A 23,370-nucleotide genomic window follows, 5' to 3' on the forward strand; every position below is an offset into this window, starting at 1 on the left:
CTTATCCCCAGGATTAATTATGTAAGTATTTCTTTATTTTGTACTGCTTACATGCATTCTATTCTCATTTATGTGTGATTAACTTCGACCCTTAAACCACTTATGTTGGTACTGAGTGTATGGTATAGATATGGTGTAAAAAATTTGAGACAGTTAAATGGTTGCATTAATTCACTAGTGATTACCATTAGAAGTTAAAAAACACTAACTCCCATTCACCTGGTCCTCAATCATTTTAAACTATGTACTTCGCACATCTAACGGTGTTTTAAAAAAATCGTGTACAGACGCTTCTCTCTCATTTTGGGTGAAGTTTATCAGTGGCCCAACATTGCGTCCGTCGGCAGTAAACGTCTCTGTGAAACATTGGCATTGCAGGTGCAAACATGGTTCTGGGCGGAGCCTTTTTTTTTTTTTTTTTTGGCAGAAATTTTGCATCGACCTATATTTTTTTTATGTCAACTTAGCTGAGTTATTTGATATTCTTTCTTCATTTTGCATCACAAAACATATCCAACATGTTAATGGACTTTTAAAGACACCATAATGAAAATAATTTTAGTGGGACACAGGAAAAAAAACAGGCACAGCTTACAACAGGGGTCGGGAACCTGTGGCTCGCAAGCCATATGTGGCTCTTTTGATGATTGCATATAGCCCTCATAACGACGTACTTTACATCTAATTTCTGTCGTGTAGGCAATGCAAAATAGGCAGAGACAGTGTGTCCTAGTGGGGTTGCCGTAGTTTGCTGTCCAATATGGAAATGGATGTGGACAGGTGCAAAAGGGATGAATGCAGATAGGGTAGAAATTAATTGTGGAAACACTTTTGACAAAGATGTCTAAAAGAAAGCGACGATGAGTACTGCAGTTTTCAGCAAGAATGGACATAGGAATTCACCTTTGTGCAGAAAGAAGTTTCCTTTGTGTCTGATATGTAATGACAAAATTGCAATGATGAAATGCTGACATGTGAAGTGCCATTTTGACACACAGCATACTGCATTTGCATCAAAATATTGTGCGGGGGACAGCAGGAAGAAAGCATATCAAGAGCCACTGTCCAGAGTCCAAGCTAGTCAGCAGCGACTCCATGTCTGGACACAACAAAGTGACTTTAATTCAGATAGTTTTGCTGGTGCTTTGGTCATTGTGAGAAACGGGAAACCATTCACAGATGGGGAGTTTCCTAAAACGGTCATGCTTGATTTTGCCAATAAACTTTTGACAACTTTTCACATAAAGACAAGATAATCAAATGAATAAAACAGATGCCTATGTCGCCAATCATTGTTGGCGAGCCAATATAAGTGAGGAGAAATGGGGGGGAAAAAAACTTGCAGACCAGCTGATTATGAAAACTTAGAACGCACTTCCCGTCACATACCACATACTGCGGCAGGTGAGTATTGCTGTACTGACAGTGTTTGGTTCTATGTATGCATGTGAGAAGTCTTTCTCACATTTGAAAAACCCACCTACGTTCACGAATAAAAGATGGAAGTCTGAATGGCTACATGAAGTTTAATGATGTTTGAAGCAGACTACAAAGCCATTAAGAAAAACATGCAGCACCAGAAGCCGCATTAATGGTAAGTTTTGTCATCATTGGTTAGGAACAGCATAATGTTATTGAAAATAATTCAGAGACTCATTGTAATCCAAGAGTGTTGGTCTCACATAAAATGTGGAAATGCACTTGTATTTGGTTTTCAAAATATTGGCTCTTTTGTAATTATGTTTTAAAATATTTGGCATTTCTGTCTCTCAGGCTAAAAGGTTCCCGACCCCGAGTCTACACTGACAATATCCATCCATCCAATTTCTACCGCTTATATGAGATAGTGTCGTGGGGGCAGTAGCTTTAACAGGGACACCCAGACTTCCCTCTCCCCAGCCACTTAACATAAATCTCGGGGCGATACCAAAGCTTTCCCAGGTCAGTTGAGAGACCAAGTCTCTCCAGCATGTCCTGGGTTCTCCCTGGGGTCTTCTCCAGGTGGACGTGCTCGGAATCTATCTAGAGGCATCTGAATCAGATACCCCAGCCACTTCATCTGGCTCCTCTCAATGTGGAGGAACAGTGACTTTAGTCTGAGCTCTTCCTGCATGACCGAGCTTTTCACCCTATCTCTAAGGGAGAGCCCGGACACCCAGCGTATGAAACTTATTTCGGCTGTTTGTATCCGGGATCTTGTTCTTTTGGTTACGACGTTATAGTCATAAAATATATATGATTGTCATAAAGAAATTGTGAAACACATCACAATTTCATACATGTGTATCTATATTTATTAATGTCTTAGTTGTAATTTTATTCATTTTATGTGTTCCTGCTGCCTGTTTGCCACCTCGCCAATGGCTAATTGAAGCAGGATATAATGAAGTGATTATTTCCCAGATTCGCCATAACGGGTAATCAAATGATGTGCAGCACCCTCCAAACTAGGTCTGCATGATAAATTGTTTGAGCAATCGCGATGTACATGTGCACAGTAGTCAAATCGTCGGGTTCACTGCGATGTTGGTATATTGTATTACTATACCTTGGAACCTCGATAAAACAGACCCCAATATAATGGATATCAAATAAAACAGAACATGAAGACGGTCCAAAAATAGTCTACATTTTCAACTTAAAATGGCGTTGACAAAGTCTGTTAGTTCCAGTATCGCCCACTGTTGTTTTCTAACGCTGTGGGACAATGCTGGCGAAGAATCCTTTGCAGAATTGTCATTGGAGTGGTCTATAACGGGAACCACAAATGGGAAAGGGCCCTCTGTACAAGCTAAACATAATGTGGGTTGTTGACTCACTCTTAACTGTTCTAAATTAATAAGACTCTTCATCTTGCAAATCTGTTACTCTTGTAAGGAATCGTTCCAATTAACTGAATGTCTCTTGTTCTTTGTTTTTGCTTGTTCTTTGTTCTGAATGTCGTACCTGGGCGGCACCGACTGCTGGAGACAAATTCCTTGTGTGTTGTTACACACTTGGCCAATAAAGCTGATTCTGTTTCTTTTTATGATTCTGAATGGGAGTAATGTATTTCCGGGCCCCCTATATACAATATGACTAGATCCAATTCCAAAAGATGTGCCTCCCGTGCCTCTGGTTTGCTTGACATGACAGCCATGTGATGATGGTTATATCTGTCTATTGGGCAGAGACCACTGGGAGAGTGTGTCATCGCTGCAGTGTTACGTCTCAGCAATATAAAAACACAAGTCTCTGGTGTTTCCAAGATTCTGGTACAGTAAATTTTTGGAACAGCTGTTTGCCTTTGGAAACAAATTTGGATCTAGGAAGCACACTAATTCCACTCGGCTCATGAAAGTGACTCCCTGAATGGAGTATTGTACATCAACAATGTCGCTGTGAATACACACAAGGGGAGGGAAGTTTGGATAAATTATGAAATTTAAAAACATTAAGCTTTTTAAAAATATTTATTGGCAATAACTTTGTACTATACTTGGTGTTTTAGGCCTCAATAAAACCCTGCAAAACAGTTCTGCACTGTCCAGTAATATGGGTGAATATGGCCTCAAACAAACAAAAAAAAGTGCTTCAATGTAACTGACAATTGGCTGGATTAGACGACTCCCTTGCCCTTATTGTTCCGTTATATTGAGGTTCCACAATTGTATTATCAAAAAGTGACCAGCAGAGAGACCTATTTGGACATGCTCATAAGATTACCACCGATATTATGGCCAGTTTGTTTATACTTTAACCAACATGGGGCAGCAAAGATGTGAATAGCTTTCTCTGTTATATACCTTTCTGTAGATGTATATGGATTAAGAAAGACTGTAAGCCATTGCACTGAAGAATGTTTTCTCCTCTGACCATCTATTTGCAAGCAAAGCTCTGGGATGATTTTGGCCCATTCCTCTAACTTTGAAGGCTCTGGGGCTTCTTTTATGGACCTTGGGTTTCTGTTCTTCCATAGATTTTCGATTGATTTCAAGTTAGATGATTGTCTGGGCCATTCTAGCAGCTTGCTTATGTATTTATTTATTTATTTTTTCTTTTGCTACCAATAGAGTTTATTGATCATTACCCTGAAGAAATGTCCACACTTGTCATTTTCATCATCTTGTAGATGGCAGCAGATTTTTTGTCTAGAATGTCGTTCCATTTGAACATTCATTCTTTAATAATGTTAAGTTTATCAGTACCATTTTACTGAAAAGCATCCTCACACTATCAAGTCCCCAGCTAAAAACCTCACTCTTGGAACAGTGTTTTTATGGCATTATGCAGTGCTGTTCCTCCTCCAAACGTGGTGTGCATGATGCCATACAAACTGTTCAATTTTGTTCTCAACCGACCAGACTCTTCTTCCGGTATTTAACTTGCTTCGCCAAATGTTGTTCAGAAAACTTCAAATAAGTTTTGACCTGCTTTTTTTTTGGCAGTGGAGTATGGTCTTGCATTGTGAGCATGCCATGGCAGCAGAATATATTAATCACTGTTTTCCTACCTACTAATTCCAGGTGTTTTTGAAGCTCTCCACAGGTTGTTCTTGGCTCTTGGACAAATCCTCTGATTGTTCTTTCCACTCCTCTGTCAGAAATCTTCAGAGGAGCACATGATCAAGGCAAATTTATGGTTGGATGATTGCTTTTCCACTTATGTTTGATGGCCTCCACAATTCTCAGTGGAACGTTCAGAAAATTAGATAAACGTATGTAACAAATGCAATCGTAATTTTGTACCAATTAGTATGCAATGGTCTTGAGACAACTCTACTCTTATCCATCATTAGATTTGTCTTGACTCACACTTGGCAATGAGACCTTTTTGTAGGCCATCAATTAGGAATGAACCAGCTGTTACTCATTTGCAATGACAAGGGGCTGGATTTCTGTTACTTTGATAGATTTTAGGAGTTGTCTTGGGTGTCCATTCCTTTGTGCATTGTACCTGCAAATTCCAGGTGTTTTTGAACAAATCTGATTATTCTTTCTTAAGAAATTTTCACAGGAGCAACTGATCAAACCAAATTTATGATCATATTGCTTTTCCACTTATGCCTTATGGCCCCCACCATGCTTAGTGGAACGTTCAGAAGCTAACAAATGCCATCGTTATGTTTTGTAACAATTAGTTTGCACTGCTCTTGAGACAGCTCTCTCCTCTCACCCATCATTAGATTTGTCTTGACTCACACTTCACAGTGAGACCTTTTTGTAGGCCATTAGGACTGAACTAGCTGTTACTCATTTGCAATGACAAGGGCCTGGATTGCTTGTTTGATAGATTTTAAGAGTTGTCTTGGGTGTCCAAGCCTTTGTAAACCTCTGTTTCTTAATATGTTCAATATTTTTCCCCTGTGCCATTTCCCGTTTACACTCAACTTTATATCGACTTTCTTTCGGCTTGTCCCATTACGGGTCGCCACAGCGTGTTATCTCAGATGAACGCTCATATTTGCTTGGCACAGTTTTTACGCCGGATGCCCTTGCTGACGCAACCCCTCTTGGGGGGTGGAGGCCCCAGTGAGAAACGAACTCACGACGCCTGGTTTACCAAACCAATGCTCTAACCAATGAGCTGTTGTAACTACGCATGTATGCTTCTGATGAGAAATTGACTTGAAAAGATTTTGTGCCAGTGTTATACAGTATATTCAGGTTTGCCAGTCATTCATTAGTAAATAGTGTTTTACTGATGTATTTTGTGTCGATGTTTTCCCCACCTATATGTTACATTAATTTAAAATTTTCTGTGTGAATGTTCGTATTGTGTGTCTAAAATGTAGTCACAAGTTGAATGTACAATATTTGGGAACACTTTGTTGTGTTTGATCGCACAGCTGTATTTGACTAATTTTTGGGTACGGAATCAAAATCTGATCTGTTTTTGTCGATCCTGTTAAGTTCTTGAAAAAAGTGGAGTAAAGGAATATATACAATTAAGAAATAAGTACTTGCACACCCTGCTATATTGCATGTTCTCCAACTTATAAATCATGGAGTGGTCTGGAATTTTCATTGTAGGTGGATGTCCACTGTGAGAGAGATCATCTGAAAAGAACAATCCAGAAATCGCAATGTATGATCTTTTTTTTTTTTTTAACGATTTGTGTGATACAGCTGCAAACAAGTATTTGAACACCTGTCTATCAGCTAGAATTCTTAACCTCAAAGACCTGTTAGTCTGCCTTTAAAAGTCCACCTCCACTCCATGTATTATCCTGAATCAGATGCACCTGTGTGAGGTTGTTAGCTGCATAAAGACACCTGTCCACCCCATACAATCAGTAAGAGTCAAACTTGTAACATGGCCAAGACCAAATAGCTGTCCAAAGACAATAGAGGCAAAATTGTACAACTCCACACAGCTGGAAAGGGTAAGGGAGAAATTGCTAAGCAGCTTGGTGAAAAAAGATCCACAGTTGGAGCAATGATTAGAAAATGGAAGAAGCTAAACACAATGGTCAATCTCAATCGAAGTGGGGCCCCATGCAAGATATCATCTCGTGGGGTATCAATGATCCTTTGAAAGGTGAGGAATCAGCCCAGGAATGCACTTAAGGACTTGGTCAATGACGTGAAAAGAGGTGGGACCACTGTTTCGAAGGTGACTGTTGAATAACACACTGTCTGATCTAGAAAAGATCTGTGTGGAGGAGGGTTTTTTCCCTCCTGCATTGTGTGCAAACCTGGTGAACAACTACAGGAAACATTTAACCTCTAATCGCAAACAAAGGCTACTGTACCAAATATTAACATTCTTTTTCTCCGGTGTTCAAATACTTATATGCAGCTATATCATACAAAAAAACATTAAAAAGTCATACACTGTGATTTCTGGATTTTTCTTTTTAGATCATCTCTCTCACAGTGGACATGCACCTACGATGAAAATTTCAGATCCCTCAATGATTTCTAAGTGGGAGAACTTGCTCTATACCAAGATGTTTAAATACTTATTTTCTTCACTGTAACTACACATGTGAAACACTAGGATGGAATCATTACAAGCTTTGAAAACTTAAAAAAACATAAAACAAAATACAGTAGAACCTACGTTTTGACCATGGGTACAAAGTTAAGAGAAAAGCACAAATCCTAATTCCTACATTCTGTTTGCAGATGTTGATACTACTGACGTATTGGAAGCTTCAAAAACTTCTCACTGCAGTGTCTCAATTGTAACTGCACAAACAAGTTGTCACATAGCTCTAGATGAGTGTAATCATTATCAGCTGGCAAGTCTTTCTACAGCTAATCAGTGGAATTTTGCTTATCTGGAGAGTAAGCTGTGGAGAAAAATACTTGTGCTAGAAAAAAAACCTGATTGCAGTATTAGAATTAGCATGCCAATTTTAGATTTAGTCACAAAATGTAACTCGTATTATGTTTTTTTTTTTCGAAATTGTTCCTCAGTGATCAGAGATGGGGTGCATCGTGGTGGCACGGAGTCAGGCAGGCAGCGGAAGACAGAAACCTCCCAAGAACATCACAATTAGGCTGAAGCAATCACAAATGCCTGTGAAATTCTGGTGCAATCAATTTTATTTCAAATTCATCTTGACATTGTACAATGAAATATTGGCGTCACTGATGGTGTAGTGGTACACATGCCTGCCTTTGTTTCAGGCAGGGTGGGATTGATTCCTGCTCAGTGATGGTGTCGATATCTGGCCTGCGACTGCCTGGCGACCAGTTCGGGGTGTAGTCTGCTTTCGCCCAAAGTTAGCTGGGATAGGCTCCAGCTCTCTCCCTGGATAAATGCAGAGGGGTTGTGTCAGGAAGGGATTCCGGCGTAAAAAGTGTGCCAAACAAGATCGTGAGATCACACGCTGTGGCGACTCCTAATGGGAAAGAAAGAAAGAAATACAATTGTAAAATAAATTATACAAACTAAAATACGGTTTAGTTGTAATTGTACTTAATTCAGTTCAATGCACTGACAAAATCTCTTTCTTTATGTAGGTTCCTATGTATGTGGAGTCTGTGGGAAGAAGTACAAGTATTACAACTGTTTTCAGACGCATGTCAGGGCACACAGAGGTAAGCGATCAAAATATTTATTAGTTTTATTTCTTCTTTTTCATCGTTTCCTTTTGGCTTGTCCCATTAAGGGTCGCCACAGCGTGTCATCTTTTTCCATCTAAGCCTATTTCCTGCATCTTCTCACTCACTCGCTGCAGTAATGATAATAGCCCACTGATTGTTAAAAAACGGATGCTGTTGTATTGGAATATGATGGTGGTGAGAGACCAAATTTGTCTTGTATTCTGATCCACACGGTGCTGTTTCTCACCTGCCTCGTCTCTCCCATTTCGCCAGTTTTTTTTAACTTTATTGGTCGTCAGATATGTATGGTAACTATGACAAAAAATGAAAAAAATCTATAAATGCTTCTATATAAAAAATTATCTTTAAGAATCAGATATACTCTGCACGACAGTGACGCGGAGTAAATATCTTTCTCCGAGCCAACCAATGATTTCATTGATTGGCGAATAATGAGCTCAAAAATGATCAGCTGATCACCCAAAAATGCCAATTATCGACCCATCAGATCAGGCTCATCAAGTCGGCATGAAGTCAAATAACAGTAACACATTCAGAAAGCCACAGTATTTAGCAACCTTTACACAATTTATATGCTTTAAATACAGACGATCCAGCGTTTTACACTTGTTAAACTTATCAACTGATTCGATAATTACTTGGAGAGATGATTTTATCCTTCTGCTAAATCCTCTAATAAAGCGCTCAAATCTGAAAAATGGCTATCAGCCACAATGTTCCAACTTACTAGATCAGTATATGGATGACTTTGGCCACATTGATATAGAGGCTAAAAAATAGTACAAAAAGATAATGGATTTTTTCCCTGCCAGTCCACCGATCTTTCTCGAGAATAGATATCTTTCTTTCAAGCAACTTGGTACCTCAAAGGATTACTCCTAAAATAAATACAATCATCTTCAGTGACCATGCACCATTTTTTCTCAATCTAAAAGTTGAATCAAATCTGGGACCCTCATCAACATGGAGCTTCAATGCGTCGCTATTGAAGGCCTCAAATTTTGATTCTTTAGTGAGAAAGGAAAGGAATGAGTTTCTGAAATTCAGTGACTCTCGAACCATGACCCCATCTCTATTGTGGGAAAGCGGTAAAACTGTTTTGAGAGGTTGAATAATATATTGCTCGTATAAAAACAAACAAGAACAAAAATTGGAAAATAGCATTGAGAAAAAAACTCAAAAAGCTCACAGTACAGAATCTGCTTTTATCAATGTGCAAAATGTCAATTTTGGTCTTGTTGGATCTCAGTGTGGCTTTTGATACAGTTAATCATAATAAACTGCCAAAACAGGTTGGAAATGTAGGTAGACTAAATGGAAAGGTCCTTAAAAGATTCAGGTCCTACCTGGAGGGAATGTGCTATCTTGTAACCATTTGAAGTGCTCAAGCTCAACAAATGGAAATGACCTATGGGGGCCCTCAAGGGTCTATTCTTGCACCCCTCCTGTTCAGCCTGTATGTGCTATCCTTGGGTCAAATATTTTCAAACTTTAATTTTGACGATCAAAGCTATGCAAATGAAACAGTTATATTAAGCAGTGTGTCCGGATGAATACAGTTCACTTGAGGTATTGTGTCACTCTCTCAATCAGATAAATAGCTGGACGAGTCAAAATTTTCTTCAACTTAAAGTGGGACTGTCATCCTTATTAACATTCTAAAATAGATATTGTAATGAAAAATTCATATAACAGTATTCACTTCAATGTCTATACGAAAAAATATATGTGAGCGGATGGTCCGTCATGCATGCGAAAAGTTGCCCAATTGAGTGTCCCTCGACATCCAAGTGGTCGCCATATTAGTCGTGTCCTCTGTCCTTGACGTCATCGTCACTTCCGCCATTGAAAACGCGCAGTGCCTGCTATTATGGAACCTGAACAACAGAGATATTTGAATTTTTCCGACGCCTCTTCTGACACCGAAGCTCTTTTTGAAAAGGACAACACCACACAACCGAGTGAAGTTACCAGGGCAATATTACACTATTGTATCGAGCCCTCAGGGCAATATTACACTATTGTTTAGAGCCTTATTCAGATAATATGCGATCACGGCCAAACCGCATCCCCTCCGATCCACTTCCGCGGCGGAGATGAGCCATCGCGGCTCATCGCAGCCGGCCGGTGTGACTTATGACATAGCCGAGCGGTGCTGCTTTAGGGGGTTTCTCACAGACGCCGCAGTACTGAGCAACACAGTCAAGCCGGGGCGCTTTATGCCGGTGTGGCTGATTTTCTGCGCCGTTGGCATATAAGGAGGAGGTGGAGCCTAGCCATGCTGCTTTTAGGGGTATGTTCAAAGCCGCCGCAGTACGCGATGAACAATATCGAGTCGAGGCTGAGTGAAACGTTGGCTTGCGACGTGCAAATTGACACATTTTATACGCGGATCTTTTGTTAGGTTATGAGAGAGACCGATTACGTGGTCTGCCCCAAACTATTATTTTTTTTTAGTAGCTGTATACACACCTACCTGTTATTTGGAACCCACGAACCTCTCGTCCTCTGCACCCGTGCAATCCATTTTCCACAACGAACAGGGTCTCTTTCAACTTTATGAAGGGTAATTCCATTCTCCCGAGTGTTCAACCAATGTCCAGCAATGCAATGGGCCGGCATTTTGGCTAACACGAAGGAACAACGAGCTACCTTCCCGGAGGTAAAAGTGGATGGAAACTGGAAAAAAATGGAAACAAACAAGTCCACTTGGGGGCGGTGCTGTCCTTTACGTCACTTCCTGCTTCTTCTCAAAAACAAATCCCTGAGAGGATTTTCATGGCGGCAGTTACAAAAAGCTGTATACATCAAAATCATGTTTTGTGGTGAAAAAACACATTAGACCATATTGGCTGTGGGTTTTTCATTAATAACGTGCCAAAAATCATCCATTTCATGACAGGCCCACTTTAACGTGCCACTGTCATGAAATGCATGATTTTTAGTATGTTATTAATGAAAAAACAGCAGCCGACATGGACCCATGCGTTTTTTCACCACAAAACATGATTTTGACGTATACAGCTTTTTGTAACTACCGCCATGAAAATCCTGAAAAAAAGAAGCAGGAAATGACGTACATGGCAGGACCGCCCTCAAGTGGACTCGTTTGTTTCTATTAGTTTTACTTCTGGGAAGGTCGCTCGTTCTTCTTTCTTGTTAGCCAAAATGCCGGCTTGTTCCATTGCTGGACATTGCTTGATCACCTGGGAGGATGGATTTACCCTTCATAAGTTTGTAAAAGACCCAGTTCGTCATGAAAAATGGATTGCGCAGGTGCAAAGGACCAGAGCTTCATGGGTCCAAATGACAGGTACGATGACGTGCGCATGGAAGACGCGCTCTCCGCTCATATTTATTTTTTCGTGTATACATTGAAATGAATAATCTCATATGTATTTTTCATTTCAATATCTATTTTAGAATGTTTATAGGGGTGACACTAGACCTTTAACCACAACAAAACCGAGATTATTGAGGCAGAGCATATAAATCCAATTCTAAAGTCTTTACATTGGCTCCCAGTCAGCTTTAGAATAGATTTTAAAGTTCTGCTGCTGGTTAGTAAATCACTAAATGGATTAGGTCTTGAATACATGTAATAAATATTGATATAAATATAAACTCAGTAGGAGTCTTAGATCGACAGACTCCAGAGTCCAAAGCAAACATGGTCACGCAGCATTTAGCTATTATGATGCATACAAATATAATAAGCTGCCAAAAGAAGTGATGTCAGCCCAAAGTATGAATATTTTTAAATACGGGTTAAAAACTCTTTTTCATTCATATTTCCATTTTTAAATTTTTCTTTTACTATACACTCTACATACCTAAACACACCACTGTGAGTGAGTGAGTGAGTCTATCTATCTATCAAGCTATCTAGCTATCTATATGCTGTGTGTAGAAATGTGATTTTGTAATGACCGACCGTATATTAAAAATATTGTTTTAAAAATGTGGTTATTTGAATAATGGCTTAAGGCTCATTTCCCCTGCATTCCAGAGTCTGAGAGCATGGTTGCAGATCTACAACCAACACCCAACAGTGAGTATACCTTAAACACTGAATATTTTGTTTACATTTTTTTCTTTTAAGGGCTCGATTAAACTACAGGATTTTAACCCCAATATTGGCCCATTTAGCTGTCACGGCCAATTTCCTCGATTGGGCCTGAAATATTTTGGCAGAAACAACAAAACTTCTTGCTGTCTGACATAATCCATGACCAATTATTTGGCCCTACAATAGCACTATTATACCAAAATGAAAAAAGTCTAGCATGTTTGATTTTTTTTTTTTTTAAATTTTCTGTGTAGTTTGACATATCAATGACAACTCTCCAAAGGCTCACCAAGATCTCGACCAACAGGATTGCGTATTGTGATGCACAAACCAATGTTTACTGAAGCTTTGGTATATGATTAGACAGAACGGCGACATGTTTTACGTCCAACCGTGACTGCTAGCACTAGCTTGCTAGGCTACATAACGATTAGTAGCTTGCTTATGAACTTTATCATATTAAAAGTCCGTGAACATACCTCAAGCAATCCTTGAATGAACTTTCTCTCCTGATCACCAGTGATGACCACCACACTTTTTTTCCCCTCCACACACAATACACTGCCATGGAAGCCTGTTGATAATGCCATTGTAACTAGTGTATCCATTCACATTGACAGGGGACACATTCTCTGGTTCTGCCTACTCGACAGTGTTTGATTTGACAAGAAAAAGGCCAGTGATCATAAAAGATGCGATGCGGTGGTATTGGAATACATATTGCGTAGTCTTGCCTCTGTTTACGTGAGATATATACATTAAGACTTTGATACCAGTCGTCTGACATGGGGAAAGACAAAAATTTCTTGTCGTCTGATCAGACATAAATTTGTGATTAAAATCAAAGGTGGTGGGAGATATTCTGACCAATTTTGCAGGCCAAGGTCCACTGTGACATCACAGCCCTACTTTTATTTAGTACTGTAATTTCCGGACTATACAGTGCACCTGATTTATAAGGTTCACCGAGTACATTTTTAAAGAAAAAATTTTTTGTACATATATACAAGTCACATGTGCCCACATTGAAACACAAGATATTTACAAGGAAAGACTGAAAGAGTTTTCAAAGTTATAATCATATACCTTAGCTTTTCTTTCCAAACAATGCCTGTGACGTGACAGTAACACAGCAGCATTTCGGTAATAACACAGCACTCACAGCACTGGTTAAAAAAACATACCAGTGAAATTCAGAGAAATGCGTCAGTCACACAAAAGCAATACGCTAGCACAGCGCTAACATGGTTGGTTAAAACAAACATACCGGTAAAATTCCACTGAACAGGGCCGGTTGAACCAAACATACCGGGACAAGTCACTGAGACCCGGCAATAACACAATAGCAACACAGCACTAATGGGTTGTTTTCACTGATGTCACATTTTTTGCTGAATTACCCATATACCACTGCGCGCCGCCATTTAATCTCCCTGTAACCTGCGGAATGCTCTCCGTTACTGTTTGTGTTTAGTGTTTCACTGGTGTCTCGGGACTCAAATACGGAAGAGATGACTTGCTAACCATCAGAGAGCCACCTTCTGACTTTTCTTCTGACTATTTTTTGACAACTCTCGCCAATTCGCTGAAACTTTTTCCAGAGTTGCGAGTCGGTGCGCTCTTCAAAGCCTCTTCAAAGGCTCGTGACAGAAGTCCAGCTGCGAAAGCGTTGACATCGTCTAACGCTTCCGACGAAAGACTTTCGACGTTCTGCGGCTCTTTGCTTCATGGAGACTTGGCTTTGTGGACGATTGCCCGACACTGCTATAACGCTGCCCAGCTTCAACCTCATTCGCGCTGATTGTGTCGCTGAGCTAACAAGCTTAATCGATACTCTTTTCAGAAAGCCAACATTACAGTTAAGATCCTTTTTTGTTAGTCACTTGAAAGTTTCGAAAATTTTGTGAAATACTGGATTTTATTCTTTTGTCTTTTTGCCATTGTCATCAAATTTTAAACAAATAATAAACATTTTGCTTTCTTTGTGGCGAACTAATATAGAGGGTTTACTTTTTGAAAAAAAAAAATGGAATAAATGGAGTTTGCCTCGATATTAAAAAAAAAATTTTATATATATATATATATATATATATATATATATATATATATATTCCACCGCCTTTCGTTTTCCATGTTAGCATACAGGTAACTTCCATATACATTTTTTTATATTGGCACTTACCTGTATGCTATATCAATGCGGAAGCTCAGTACACACTGCAGCAATTTTAGTTAGCTACAACAACCTAGCTATAAAAAATAAGACTGAACGAACGTTTTACGAAGTGTCTTGAGCAGACAAGTTTCAGATCCCACTGCTCCTCCTTGAATTCTGTCACATAGAGTAAAAGTCCCATGATGTGTTTATGCCAGGTAGCATAGTAGTCAGTCTGGGCTTGATGTACTGTTGGTCGCATCTTCAATAAATGCAGTTAGAAACATAATGTCATCCACCTTGCGTATGTATGAGTAACAGAGCTCAGGAATAAAAAATGGCCACCGTTTGAGGCAGCCCAACGGGTGACTTCACATGAAAACAAACCATAGGGCCGGTTAAAACAAACATACCTGTAAAATTCACTGAGACGTGGCAGTAACACAACAGCAACACACTAACACAGCGCTAACAGGGCTGGTTAAAACAAACATACCGGGAAAAAGTCACTGAGACGTGGCAGTAACACAATAGCAACACACTAGCACGGTGCTAATAGGGCCGGTTAAAACAAACATACTGGAGAATTTGTATGATGGATACAATTCTGGAAAGAAAACACAAAGGGCTCAGGAAAAGAAAAATATTTGAATGGAATTCAAATTAAACTAAGTATTTCAGATAACCATTGTCAGCACAACTCTACATAGAGTATATCTGGTCACATGCACCCTTCATATTGGAACGAAAAGTGTACATTTTGCAGAACCTCTTGGTGGTGCTGGCATATTAGAATGAAAGTGTCCACATTCAATTCCTGCCATTTTCACAAGAGAATCCCCCTCACTCCCAGTCACTTTTGGCAATTTTGACCAATCTTTCAAGGCACAAGGAATATTGTGTTCAATGGCTGTATAGACATGGCACCCACCAGATGAAAGATTAAACATTCATCTTTCAAACAACAACAAAAAATGTTTGTTTCTACTCTTTTTTGTTGGGGTAGAAGATAAGTAGGTTTTACCAAAACTCCTCTCTGGTGACAAGAAAACTGAGAAAATGAGTTTTGTTTTTTGTTTTTTTCCAAAAAGATGCCTTTCAAGTAGAACGTTGACAATAATATTTGTTTTTGTGACATCTCAAATGTTTTAACTTTACCACAACATGAACTACACACAGTTTTTTAGATGAACATTTATTTACAAATAAAACACTGAACTATTTACAATTTTTTCACATTTGGAACTGAACTCTGCAATGGGGACTGAACTCGAGTAGTGTCCAAAATAATAGCAGTCCCAAGTTACTAACTAGATTAATACATGTTTTCAATATATTTTTTATTGCTTCATGTCAAACAAGTTACCAGTCAGTGCAGTAGATTCTCAGAAAACCAATAAGACCCGGCATTTATGATATAAACTGTCTTAAGGTTGTGCAATTGGGCAGTATGTTGAAAGGGGTGTGTTAAAAAAATAGCATTGTGGCATTCAACCAGAGGCCATCAATTTTGTGATAAACTGGTATGAATCAGGCGGGTCCTATTTAAGGATGAAGCCAGCACCTGTTGATCATACATTTCTCCTTCAAAGCCTGAGGAAAATCGGTTGTTCAACACATTGTTCAAAGAAACAGTGTACTTTGATTCAAAGTTTGATTGGAGAGGGGAACGTTTATAAAGAGGTACAAAAAATTCTAGGCTATTCAGCTAAAGCAATCTCAAATGCCTTAAAATGGAGAGAGAAACCAGGGATGTGGCAGAAAACGGAAGACAACCATCAAAATGGATCGCAGAATAACCAGAATGGCAAAGGCTCAGCCAATGATCAGCTCCAGGATCATCAAAAAGAGTCTGGAGTTACCTGTAAGTACTGTGACCATGAGGAGATGTCTGTGTGAAGCTAATCTATTTTCCGCAAAGTTTAAAAAAAAAAAAAAAAGGCGTGTGCAGAACAGGCTAGAATTTACCAAAGAACAAATCAGCTGGCCTAAAGAGAAATGGTGGAACATCCAGGGACCGTAGACAGTTTGTGAGATTACCCCCCCAGCTTCAGGCCACCGTACACAGTGAAGCAGGGTAGTGCAAGCATCATGATATGGGCATATTTGTCCTATTATGGCGTTGGGGCATGTTTCTCCTACTATGGTGTTGGGCCTATTTATCGCATACCAGGAATCATAGATAGGTTTGCATGTCAAAATACTTGAGGGTAGAGGTCATGTTGCCTCATGCTGAAGAGGACATGCCCTTGAAATTGTTTTGTATCTTCGAACATATAGCCTTGTGTTTGTTGATATTGTTCACATTGAGTTGTACCTGCAGTCTTTTGCAAGCCTTAATCCATCTTGGACACTCCGTCAACTATGTTTTAGGCTTTGGGAAATGAATCAACAGGACCGCTTGTAATCTAGCAGGATATCTTTCATCAGAAGTGCTTGTTCCCCAAGCGTATCTGATTACCATTTTCTTCTTAACATTAACTTTTCCAAGCGCACGCTACTGACAACCAGTATTGCTTTAGAACAACATGGCGGCAGGGGCGTTTCAAGCCCAATGCGGCTATCTGATTAGCTATTATTGTACGAATGATTGACAGGTCAGAAAGCTCCATTCCCAGACCTTAATCCAATCGAGAACTTGTGGGGTGATGTAAAAAATTCCCTGTCTCTGAAGAAAAACCAAGAAATGTAAATGAATTGTGGAATGTCGTTAAGGAATCTTGGATTGGAAGAACAGCTGAAAGGTTCCACAAGTTGGTTGACTTCCTGCCACACATATGTGAATTATTGATAAAAACTGTAGGAAGGGGGCATGGTGACGCAGCTGTAATGCATCAGGCTTACAGTTCTGAGGACTGGTCTTCAAATACCGACCCACCTGTGTGGAGTTTGTATGTTCTCCCCGTGCCTGCATGGGTTTTCTCCAGGCCGTCCAATTTCCTCCCACATCCCAAAAACATGCATTAGTTGGAGACTCAAAATTGCCCCTAGGTTTGAATGTGAGTGCAACTGTTGTTGTTGTTGTCTGTCAACCAATTCAGGCTGTACTCCGCCTCCTTCCGATGACAGCTGCAATTGGTTCCGGCACTTCTGCGACCATCGTGAGGATAAGCGTCTCAGAAAATGGATGGATGGATGTGGTGAAACAACTACACATTAGTTATACGATTCAAAGGATTCGTATATCCTCGAAACAAAAGTTTGCACAAAATAATTTTGAGTTTGCAGGGTCAACGGACAACTGCTATTTTTCTAACTCACCCCTTTCAACAAATTGCCCAATTGCACAGCCTTAAGAGTGTATGTCAAGAATGGTTGGTCTTGTTGGTTTGCTGAGGATTTACTGCACCTACTGGTAACTTGTTTGTAAAATAATATAATAATAATAATAATATATATAATAATAAAAATTCACTGAAAACATGGATTAATCTACTTACTCACATTGGACTCCTATTATTTCAAACATTACTCGATGTGCTTTGGAACTTTGCGTGTGTGTGTGTGTGTCTACATTGCATATTTTTTCCATATGGTATGCAATAAAACAGGTGCATTTTTGCAAGACCACACAACATACACTACAAAAAGTTGGTTTCTCCACTACATTTGCCTCTGTGGCCTCAACTTTTTGTTAGTGGGTTTCAAATACAGTGCCTTGTGAAAGTATTCGGCCCCCTTGAACTTTTCAACCTTTTGCCTCATTTCAGGCTTCAAACATAAAGATAAAAGTTTCCTTTTTTGTCAAGAATCAACAAGTGGGACACAATCGTGAAGTGTAATGAAATTTATTGGATATTTTATACTTTTTTAACAAATAAAAAACTGAAAGGTGGGGCGTGCAATATTATTTGGCCCCTTTACTTTCAGTGGAGCAAACTCACTCCAGAAGATCAGTGAGGCTCTCTGAATGATCCAATGTTGACTAATGATGATAAATAGAATCCCTCTGTGTGTAATCAAGTCTCCGTATAAATGAACCTGCTCTGTGATAGTCTCAGTGTTCCGTTTCAGTTGCAGAGAGCATCATGAAGACCAAGGAACACACCAGGCAGGGTCTGAGATACTGTTGTAGAGAGGTTTAAAGCCGGATTTGGATACAAAAAGAGTTCCCAAGCTTTAAACATCTCAAGAAGCACTGTGCAAGCAATCATACTGAAATGGAAGCAGTATCAGACCACTGCAAATCTAACAAGACCTAGCCATCCCTCTAAACCTTCACCTTGAACAAGGAGAAGACTGATCAGAGATGCAGTCAAGAGGCCCATGATCACTCTGAGGTGAGGTGGGAGAGTCTGTCCATAGGGCAACAATCAGTCGTACATTGCACATATCTGGCCTTTATGAAAGAGTCGCAAGAAAAAAGCCATTTCTCAAAGATATCCATAAAAAGTCTCATTTAAAGTTCGCCACAAGCCACCTGGGAGACACACCAAACATGTGGAAGAATGTGCTCTGGTCAGATAAAACCCAAATCAAACTTTTTGGCCACAATGCAAAAGGATATGTTTGGCGTAAAAGCGACACAGCTCATCACCCTGAACACACCATCCTCACTGTCAAACATCGTGGTGGCAGCCTCATGGTTTGGGTCTGCTTTTCTTCAGCAGGACAGCGAAGATGGTTAAAATTGATAGGAAGATGAATGGAGCCAAATACAGGACCATTCTGGAAGAAACCTGTTGGAGTCTGCAAAAGACCCGAGACTGGGACGGAGATTTATCTTCCAACAGGACAATGATTCAAAACATAAAGCCACATCTACAATGGAATGGTTCACAAATAAATGTATCCAGGTGTTAGAATGGCCGAGTCCAAGTCCAGACCTGAATCTAATCGAGAATCTGTGACCAGAGCTGAAGACTGCTGTTCACAAACGCTCTCCATCCAACCTCACTGAGCTGGAGCTGTTTTGCAAGGAAGAATGGGCAGGAATTTCAGTCTCTCTATGTGCAAAACTCATAGAGACACACCCCAAGTGACTTGCAGCTATAATTGCTGCAAAAGGTGGTGCTACAAAGTATTAATGCACGGGGGCAGAAATATATTGCACACCCCATTTTTCAGGTTTTTATTTGTTAAAAAAGTTGAAAATATCCAATAAATTTCGGTCCACTTCACGATTGTGTCCCACTTGTTGATTCTTGACAAAAAAATAAAATTTTATATCTTTATGTTTGAAGCCTGAAATGCAGCGAAAAGTTGAAAAGTTCAACGGGGCTGAATACTTTCACAAGTCACTGTATCTCTGTTTAGTGTCCCACCAAGTCAACTTGGTGGTTCACTTTAGTAAGGTGCCTGACTTTATGAGTGTTTCTTCTTCCGCATGTTGCTGCATCTGCTGTGACGAATTGCGTCATCTGTGCTCGTGGTTACGTCATCTGTAATTTATAGAAAGACATGATTACCACAAAATATTTTGATATAGTGTTAGTGTGGACATTCCCATCTCGCATACACATGTACACACGCACACACACACTCAAAATCACCTTTTCAATGTATAATATATGATTATTTGTATTATTTCTCTGTTATCACAATCCACATGGTCATATGGATTCGTGCTGTGAAACTTCCTCAGACCAAGCTGTGCAAATAAGATTTTCAGTGAACTGCGTTTGTCATGTTTATGCAACAGATGGCCCACAGAGATGATTTTGAGTTTTTTGTTTTAACCTACCACCCTGGCTAAATTGCCTTCTTCAATTAGCATACTAAATTGATATACTTTTAGCTGAGACACATGACGACATGCCTAAATAGTTCGTAGCATAAATATCGAGAAATCCTATCATTGAAAAATTTCCACTTTTTAATATCTTAGAATAGTTTTAATGTCCTCTCAAATGCAATCTTTTGCAATTTAGCCTTAAGGATGTTTAACCTTTCTAGTGTCTGTTTTTGGTACACGAAAAATGTACTGTGCCTTATCAAACATCCCCTTCTTTCATTCCCATTAAATTTTACTTATTATATACCAAATAAACAGAAAAATGTACATATAATCAAATCTAAATTCTGCAGTCTAAGGATATAGAACTTTTCTCACTGTCTTGATTCCTGGCAATAACAGTTATGCTCAACAAAATAGATATAGTAATATCAGCTTACGGTCTGTTGGGAGATGGAACACTCTTGCTTGGATTTCTTGGTGTAATGTATTTACTTTTAGAGACTGGGGAACTTGGACCTGACTTGGAACTTCAGTCTTTACCTTAACCATGGCAGTTAAAAACACCAAGCAACACTATGACACAGAGTGGTCTCTCCGCAATCGGAAAAAAATTGTGGCCTTATCAGTCAGATGACTTGCATTGCAGCACAACAACAATCAGTTTGCCATGGTGAGGGTGAGGTTAGTAATGTGTTGGCAAAGTGTTGTAAGGTACCATTACTGAAGCGCTATATGAGATGCAAATGGCACATGGACAAGTAAATACAAATGCTGGGCATTTCGACAAGGATTGAACCATTTGTCTATATATATATATATATATATATATATATATATATATATATATATATATATATATTATATATATATATATACATTTTATGATCCGCTTATCCTCACAAGGGTTGCGGAAATGCTGAGCCTATCCCAGCTATCATTAGGCAGGAGGTGGGGTACACCCTGAGCTGGTTGGCAGCCAATTCCAGAGCACATGGAGACAGACAACAGTTGCACTCACAATCACATCTAGAGGCACTTCAGTCTCCAATTAATGCATGTTTTGGGATGTTGGAGGAAACTTGAGTGCCCGGGCAGACCTGGGATTTTAACCCTGGTCCTCAGACCTGTGAGGCCAAGATTCTACAGCTGCGCCACCTGTATATACAGCAGTAAATGTTAATTTGTACAAAAATTATTTCTCTTGATTTGCTGGTGATCTAAGATCATATTCATGATGTGACTGAGTTTCTTGGAACTAAGGATTAAGTCTCGTGTTCTGCGGTGTTACCTGCTTTTCTCCACCCAGACCATACCACAGTGGTCTCTGGTGAGGAATCAGCCTATACAAAGAACAAACATTCCTCCTTCTTCTTTTCCTTTTGGCTTGTCCCGTAAGGGGTTGCCACAGGATGTCATCTTTTTACATCTAAGCCTATCTCGTGCATCTTCTTCTCTAACACCCACTGTCCTCATGTCCTCCCTCACAACATCCATCAACCTTTTCTTTGGTCTTCCTCTCGGTCTTTTGCCTGGCAGCTCCATCCTCTGCACTCTTCTACCAATATACTCACTCTCTCGTCTCTGAACATGTCCAAACCATAAAAGTCTGCTCTCTCTAACCTTGTGTCCAAAACATCCAACTTTGGCCAATTCTGCTTCTTGTTGTTTCTTCAGTGCCACCTTCTCTAATCCATACGTCATGGCCGGTGGAGGACGGAGGAGGAGGAGGCAAATGTTTGACAGCTCAGAGAAAACAAATGTACATATGTACGCACGCACACCAGATTGACATCCCTCCTCGCCAGTGGGATGGCAGAAAGATGCTACAGGGATAGCCAGTGGTAGAGGAGTTCTATCGGCCCACACAAATCAAGATATAGAATGTGCATCATGGGTAAAGATGGACGTCCGTCCAAGCCAATGGGATGCCAGGAAGATGCTACAGCGATAGGCAATGGAAGAGCTACTCTATCGCGCCACACAAACCAAGATACAGATTTTTAATGTTGGGTGGAATTTGGGGGCTGGAATACCAGCGCCTATTTTTTTCTTTCGAATCCTGAATTTCCTTCATACCTAGAGAAAATATTTTTTCGAAGAGACATTTCGTAACCTCTGAACCTCTCCTGAGCTGAGCACAACATCAGTGAGACAGACTGCCCGCTGCAGTGATGGTGCAATCACATAGAGGTGTGGACTTTCTGAGAGGCTATTCTTGCTTTAAAGAAACAAAGAAAAAAAAGAGCAGCCATGAGTGATAAAAATGTCAACATACTATTTTGTCTCAGTAACTGAGTAAAAGAGAAGAGATCCACTCAAATATGTAGGAATCTAGTATATCAACACAGATTTTTGCTTAGGCTATGTGGATATAAGGTTCATAAAGAAAATTTCAAAGTAATGTCAAGTGTTTGTTTACTTTTGGCTGAAGCTATTTTATTGACAGCTTTAAATGTTTCGGGTCTCCTCTGTTCTGGAATGTACTTGAAAGTGCTAGACTTTAGACTAGATGATGTCCATCTTAAAAAAAGGTTGAATTTACCCAGTTATAACCTTGTTATTGGATTTTGTAAGCAAAAAAGAAAAAAAAGTACCAGTGTAATAAAGCCTTCCTTGAAGTTTTGTTTTTCACAAAATGTAAGTTCAGAAGTTTTATCAATTGAGACCAAAATTGATTTAAATTGCTAAAGCAACAGCCTCCGCGCCGAGCCTCTTAGTGGAAACGAATGAATGAATGAATAAAAACTACAAAAACACTAGATTGAGTCCAACCACTTTTTAATACCAGTTTGAAGTTACTCTTCCACGAAATAGTTCCTGCCAAGGCAGGTACGTTTTTGTCTGTCCTTGAATAAACAAATTCTTGAAACCAACAATTTCTCTCGTATCTGCTCATCTGTAGGTGGGTTCCGTTACTCCTGTGACATCTGCGGCAAGAAGTATAAATATTACAGCTGCTTCCAGGAACACCGTGACCTGCACGCAGTGGATGGTAACAGGGAAAATTGCATTGGGCTGAAAAATTGGAATAAACTAAAATAAAAAATAAATAGGGCGTAACAACAATCCTGAAGGAAACTATTAATGGGTAAAGATTATTATTACTAACAATCGCTTGAGTGGAAGTAAACTCAACACACTGTCGAAAAGTATGTTGATCTCGACTATGGTCTATTGTTACACATGGTTTTATTTAAGTTTTACATGATCAAGATTTTTGGGGCCGATCAGCAAGTTTAAAAAAAAACTACAACCGATAAGATTGAGGAATAAGCATTTAAATGACTTGTTCATTTACTGTATTTACATGAGTACTTAATTTCTCCTAAATATATACATTTACAATAACTGAATGTTTGTTCATCTATTTATACCAGTGAGGCAGAGTGGTAGAACAAAGTAATGGTATTCT

The 23,370-nt window shown here is 39.5% G+C and overlaps 1 protein-coding gene across 5 annotated transcripts in view; it reads left to right on the plus strand.

The window, feature by feature from the left end:
- znf618 (zinc finger protein 618) overlaps positions 1-23,370 on the plus strand; it is an 82,202-nt gene that overhangs the window by 26,840 nt on the left and 31,992 nt on the right. For 3 of the 5 annotated variants that reach the window (XM_061801302.1, XM_061801305.1, XM_061801304.1), the window contains exons 3-5: positions 7,953-8,030; positions 12,067-12,108; positions 22,861-22,950. In XM_061801302.1, the coding sequence (XP_061657286.1) occupies positions 7,953-8,030; positions 12,067-12,108; positions 22,861-22,950 (210 nt within the window). Of the gene's footprint in view, positions 1-7,952; positions 8,031-12,066; positions 12,109-15,849; positions 16,146-22,860; positions 22,951-23,370 lie in introns of those variants that run through there. The other 2 variants (XM_061801306.1, XM_061801307.1) reach the window with 2 other exon arrangements.

Source organism: Syngnathoides biaculeatus, chromosome 17 (assembly GCF_019802595.1).
Source record: "Syngnathoides biaculeatus isolate LvHL_M chromosome 17, ASM1980259v1, whole genome shotgun sequence".
NCBI lineage: Eukaryota > Metazoa > Chordata > Actinopteri > Syngnathiformes > Syngnathidae > Syngnathoides > Syngnathoides biaculeatus.